General features: G+C 37.1%; 1 protein-coding gene across 4 annotated transcripts; it reads left to right on the top strand.

The window, feature by feature from the left end:
* On the top strand, positions 1-3,618 carry LOC134204685 (regucalcin-like). 4 transcript variants are annotated; one of them, XM_062679461.1, is made up of 5 exons: positions 1-138; positions 528-641; positions 1,410-1,575; positions 2,398-2,965; positions 3,311-3,618. In XM_062679461.1, the coding sequence occupies exons 2-5, from the start codon at positions 573-575 to the stop codon at positions 3,507-3,509; spliced, it is 1,002 nt and encodes a 333-aa protein (XP_062535445.1). In that variant the 5' UTR covers positions 1-138; positions 528-572; the 3' UTR covers positions 3,510-3,618. The 4 variants fall into 4 exon arrangements, with proteins under 4 accessions (XP_062535445.1, XP_062535446.1, XP_062535448.1 ...); XM_062679462.1 differs by lacking the exon at positions 1-138 and having other exon boundaries at positions 569-680; XM_062679464.1 differs by lacking the exons at positions 1-138; positions 528-641 and adding an exon at positions 733-751.
* The last annotated feature ends 2,153 nt before the right edge of the window (positions 3,619-5,771 follow it).

Below are 5,771 nucleotides of genomic sequence, written 5' to 3'. Positions count from 1 at the left end.
CAAACGTTTGCACGCTGATCGAGCGATTCAGTACTTTCTTGATCGGCGATCTGTGTATACATACCTAAGTGCTTAATTCGGTTAAGCGACTTCGCGATCATTGATTAATCTGTGGTATTCGACATCCATTCTCGTTGTGTGGGTTCGCGCGCTGTACATTTATCAGTGACAAAGGCTGATATTGTGGGCAGCAAATTAAATGTTACATGATAAAGACAATCTGTTCTGAAATAGCAATAAAAATCAGAAGTTAGAAGAAAACTAGCAAAAAAATATCAAGGATAATAATCAAATATATCAAAACTTTTATAGAAAAAAAAAAAACCCAAAAAAAATATTGTTTCATCTTAAGTAACATGCTCTATTGATTAATTGAAGAAAAAAAATTTGCACGGATATTTTTATAATTTTGATCAAACAGTTTTCTTTTTCAATTATGTGTCCAGTTTAAAAATAGCCTCCGATATATTAATTTAGTGTTTTTAAAGAAGACTAGTACATTAACATAAGGTATGTTCGCTTTTTAGTCGCTGATTGTTCGCGATACGATACGTAGAAGACGATACAACGCAATGTCGCTGCTGCCATATGCCATGACCGTAGTATCAGTTGCATTGTGGCTGTTCACCCTGATAGGCAGTGTAAGTGGCGTGTTGCATGCGGTGTGATTTATTTCAAAGGTACCTAGTAGACAGACGGACCTATTAACGCTTGTGTTATTTAAAGGTTTATCTCCGCATAGGTAGTAAAGGTTATTGTCAGCAAGATAAGACAGCTTAGTGGATGAGATGTTAAATGCAAATGAAGACATGGAAATAGTTGAATGTTTCAATCTGCTGAAAGTCATAATGATTGATTGCTCGACATAAGATTGGATTTCCACTTGTTAGTGAATATTTGCCAGATGATATTTATCCAATTTCATACATGAGAAGAGTAGCACATAATTTGTACTTTGTAGTGCAACAGTGTAATTATTCAAACTTTGCTAATCTATTGAAAGTTACTCCGGATCTTAAAAATATATTCAGTGCAAGAGTGGAAAAATGATGTTATTAGGTTGAATTTGTTTTTCTTTCTTTACTTTCTAACATACCAACCCGCATGAAAAACAGCATGTTATATGGTCAGAATCGTTATTTCGACGTAAGGTATAGCCACGTATAGCGTTATATTTTATGTTACGATTATCAAATAATTTTAAGGGCAACTTTTTCCCATTTAACCACTTTTCAATTAAAAACAAAAATTAATTGCAATCCAAACAACCTCATATTCTTGATCCTTCCTAGAAAGTTTTTGGGAGAGAAACAATCCGGAGAAAAACTTTCTTTGTTTACCGACAATATGAAAAGAACAGTTTTGAATTAATTTGAGTTAATCTAATTTTTAAATTTCTTGTTCTATAGATGGCTGCGGAATGTGGAATTCAACAACTTCCAGGTCCTCTCTCCTACTTAGGTGAGGGTCCAGTTTGGGATGTAGACAGCCAAAGTCTGTATTACGTAGATATCAACGGAGCTGAAATTCTTCGGTACGACTATGTTGAAAACAAAACGTACAGTGCAAAAATTGGTAAATATACATATATTAATTTGGGACTGCATGGCGATTTGAGTGTAACTTATTTTGTTATCAAATATCGTTTTATGGATTCCATAGAATGCAAACGGTTTTTTTCTTAACTTAACCTTTATATGATAAAGAAAAGCTCAATCTTTTGGATACACATCGTTTTTTTCGTAGGAATTTGCATTTCAATGTTTGTTTGCAAAATAAGTTACGCCCAAATAGCAAGTCGGTCTCGAGTTATACATTATACAGACATGTGGTATTTGTACCAGTGTAAAAGGCGACAAGAAAATAATTTCAAAGCTATTTAAGATAAAAAAAACAATAATTGGAATAACACTCAAGCAGTGTTGGTAAAAACTCAAAATCTCAAAAGTCATGGATGATTCAAATCAAGCATGAGTTGAAACGCACCCAACTCAGCACCTAAAAACTCATGGATGAGTTGAATCATCCATTTGAATCATCATAGGTTTTCTTTTATTCTCTTTCGTTAAAAACAGTAAATTGACGTTTGTCTCACAAAATATTAGACACTCTTTTATGTATAAGCAATAAATTGTCCCCAAATTGATTTCAAATGCGTTTTTAAACCAAAATGATTTTTTGGCAAATGAGTGAAATGATGCGTTTTAGCATGAAAAATTCAAGCGTGATGCATTCCTTTAAAATCGCAGACGATTTCGTTCGCACGGGAGCGCTCGTTGATTGAGATTTATGAGTGATTTTACCAACACTGCACTCAAGAGTATTGTGCCATGTTACGACCACCACCAGTGTCTTATTAGCATTAGGAATAAATTGCGCTGAAAATCCGTTTTCTAGATGGAGTCGACCCGATTTCTCCTATTATCCTGGTCCAGGGGAAGCCCAGTGAATACGTATTAGGCACGGGCAACAAAATTGTCCTCGTCAGCTGGGACGGCCGATCGGATAAAGGAACGCTTCTGAAAACCCTGTATGATTTGGGCGACTCTCAGAAACATGTGCGCTTCAACGATGGTAAGGTCGATCCTCAGGGCCGCTTGTACGCCGGCACAATGCAACTGGAAAGCCTTGGTGATATCATGCAACAGAAAGAAGGCAAACTGTACCGATTCGATGGTAAGGCCGGAGGGAAGTTTCATCAACTGAAAGCTGGTATCAGCATTTCCAACGGTTTAACATGGCCGGAGAAAAGTAACAAATTCTACTACATTGACTCCGCTGCTTTGAACATAAAGGAGTTTGATGTACTGGAGAATGGAGATTTGCAGAATGAAACCGTTTTCTACGATCTACAAGTGGGAGGCAAAAACTCGGGATTTGTGGCCGACGGCATGACCCACGATACTGATGGCAATTTGTACGTTGCTACATGGGGCGGTTCAAAACTATTGAAGATTAATCTGAAGTATGTATAGGTTCTTCATTACAAAGCTTCCATTTTCACCCCATCAAAAACAAAAAATGAAAAAATGATTCGTTTATTTTTCACATCACGATTACGAAGCTAATTTCTTAACTCACCGACAGATGTTGATAAGATTTCAACTCATTGTGCAAGAAGTGAAAGACGATAGCATCTAGCATGTCTCACACACATTCAGACGAAATACCTACATAAATAAATTAGCTTCAGTTGAGTACTGCTTGTTGATTACCTTTGAAAATTCTTTTGTTTTTAAATAGAATGGAAAATTAACGTAGGCGCGATAAAAAATAGAAATTATTTTACAAATCGATTCTATATTTCTAGGACGAAAAAAATCGAACAGGAGATTGCAATTCCGGCTAAACAAGTTACTTCCGCAGCCTTCGGTGGCCCAAACATGGACGAACTGTTCGTTACAACTGCCCACACTGGCAACCAGGATCCGCCAGCCGGAGCTCTTTTCAAAATCACTGGATTAGGTGCCAGAGGAAAACCAATGGACAAAATGATATTAACGAATTGAGTTAGACAAGTTTCCGGTAATGAAATAATTACTGTTCAAAATCAGATTAATCTTTCGTTCTCACTCTCAAACATGTTGTCAAAATAAATGAATTTGCCGTTAATTATAATGTGCTTAGCATCTGTCTCATTTGGAGAATTAAACTTAAATTAAACTTGAAAGTGGCATTCCAATAATTATCGAATAATCCTGCTCGCACTGGCGGTCTCCTGTAGCTTTGCGAGCAAGTCGTAGGATTATCAATCCGGAGATCGTGAGTTCGATTCTCGGTTCAAGGATGATTTCGGGTGGGAAACATTCTCGACTCCCTGGGCATGGGGTATCCATTGTACTTGAAACACAAGCAACCGTTGCTAATGTGCCATCAAATATAACACTCTTGCAATCTAAAAAGCGCAAGGAGTGGAGCCTATGGAGCCACACATCCTTCGAATTCAATAAAATTGCAATAATATTGCAAAAACTACCACGGAATTAAAATTTGAAGAAAAAAATTCTGAAGGGTTATGTACAAGACACGACCGCCCAACGTAAACTACGTAGAACAGTTTGGTGCATTGAGGGATTTAGTCATATTTTAAGATAATTCATTCGATTACTTATGTCACTGGCTTAGAACAAAATATCATAACTTAAAATATAAAAAAAATTGTTCGATACCGTAGTCAGGGGTGACGTCCGAGCCCTCACCCACAATCTGGAGGTCGGATAACAAAATCGTTCAAAAAGGTCACTTATAATTCAGTTTTATTGTTCTCAGATACATTAAATCTATTCTACAAGCATTATATGCAGTTGAAACAGTGACCCATTCTCAGCCCCATTTGACCCGTTGTCTCCCCGACGACGGTACGATAACTTAAAATTTTAACTTTAAAACCCCAAGTGGTAATAATGCTTTTCGTAATTCCAACTGTTGCATTCGACTTAGAGTAAAATTAGTAGGGATTCAGTTTCATTCCAAATTTTCGACCACTATTCTAGTTTATTTGTAGTAATATATAGGTGGAAATAGTGGAGTATGATTATTAAATAATACTATTCTGAAATAAAAATAACTCACTAGCAAGGTTAAAAGACTATTATTCTTCCATTTACTTCCACTATTCACTTTTTATGTATCAAGAACCAGATACGTATTTCGTTTCCTACTTGGAAACTTCTTCAGTGTTTGTTATCGACTTGTTATCGAGTCGATAACAAACACTGAAGAAGTTTCCAAGTAGGAAACGAAATACGTATCTGGTTCTTGATACATAAAAAGTAAATAGTGGATGCAAATGGAAGAATAGTAGTCTTTTAACCTTGTAGCATTTCCCCTAAGACGCTCTAAAATAATTAATCAACTCACTAGCGTTACATGGTTATGATATCCCAAGCAGCACACGTTGAGCCAATCTTGTTGCAGTAACCATATTGTGAGAGAATTCGGGCATATATAAGTTACTGTGATCGATGTGCAATATGTTTGTTGCTGAGGGTGTATACAAAAGATATTTTAGTTACTAGATAAAGATTGTCGCTGTCGTCGCTGTCCGGAACATCTTTTGCTGGCGCGGATTAGGGGAGCTAAATGTCAGAGAAGGAAAATCCATACGATTTGACAGGTATGTACCACACATGTTTCGGACAGCAGAACAAAGGGAACCGAAGCGACAATCTTTATCTAGTAACTAAAATATCTTTTGTGTATACTGGTGAGTGCGTGTACCACGATTTAGCGATTTTACGACAGATGCGAGACGATACGCATCGGCGCTGGACCTTGCTAAGAATCTCTGCTTTGGCTACGGACAAACAGGTGCCTCTGTCCAATGGTAGTCAGAGCATCGAGTCATCACTGGTGGAAGAATACGAGCCTTGGACCTTTGGCAGAATATCCGCCTTCTGTTAGTTGGAGTGACAAGGAATAGTTGGCAGAGAAGGGATAGTCGTATTGTTGAGTCCGACAAAGAAGCGCGAGTCGATAAAACCCGGTTGCGCCAACTAGAAATCAACAAATACTAGCTATGTACCGTTTTGACTCAAATTCCGAACATGACTCATATTGCGAACTTTAGCTTTTAAATGCCCATTTTAACTTTATTCGTGTAATTTTCTCCATAGGAGTTTGAATTCGTTTGTCGGAGAGTTTCCGAGTCGATTGATATATAAATCTCAAAAATCCATTGAAAGATGAATGCGCTTTTAACGTTCAAAATCTTACATGATTTCGTGACGGTCTCGGATTTGGAAATTTTCATTTGTCACCCTGTATCCGAG

This window comes from Armigeres subalbatus, unplaced genomic scaffold, assembly GCF_024139115.2.
Source record: "Armigeres subalbatus isolate Guangzhou_Male unplaced genomic scaffold, GZ_Asu_2 Contig819, whole genome shotgun sequence".
In the NCBI taxonomy this organism is placed as follows: Eukaryota; Metazoa; Arthropoda; class Insecta; order Diptera; family Culicidae; genus Armigeres; species Armigeres subalbatus.
This window is presented reverse-complemented; position numbering and strand designations above follow the sequence as displayed.

Bases quoted from the DNA above. Each gene is read 5' to 3' on its own strand.
- LOC134204685 (XM_062679461.1), top strand. From the start codon at position 573: ATGTCGCTGCTGCCATATGCCATGACCGTAGTATCAGTTGCATTGTGG. The intron at 1,576-2,397 runs GTAAATATACAT...TCCGTTTTCTAG, and splicing joins AACGTACAGTGCAAAAATTG to ATGGAGTCGACCCGATTTCT. The intron at 2,966-3,310 runs GTATGTATAGGT...CTATATTTCTAG, and splicing joins CTATTGAAGATTAATCTGAA to GACGAAAAAAATCGAACAGG.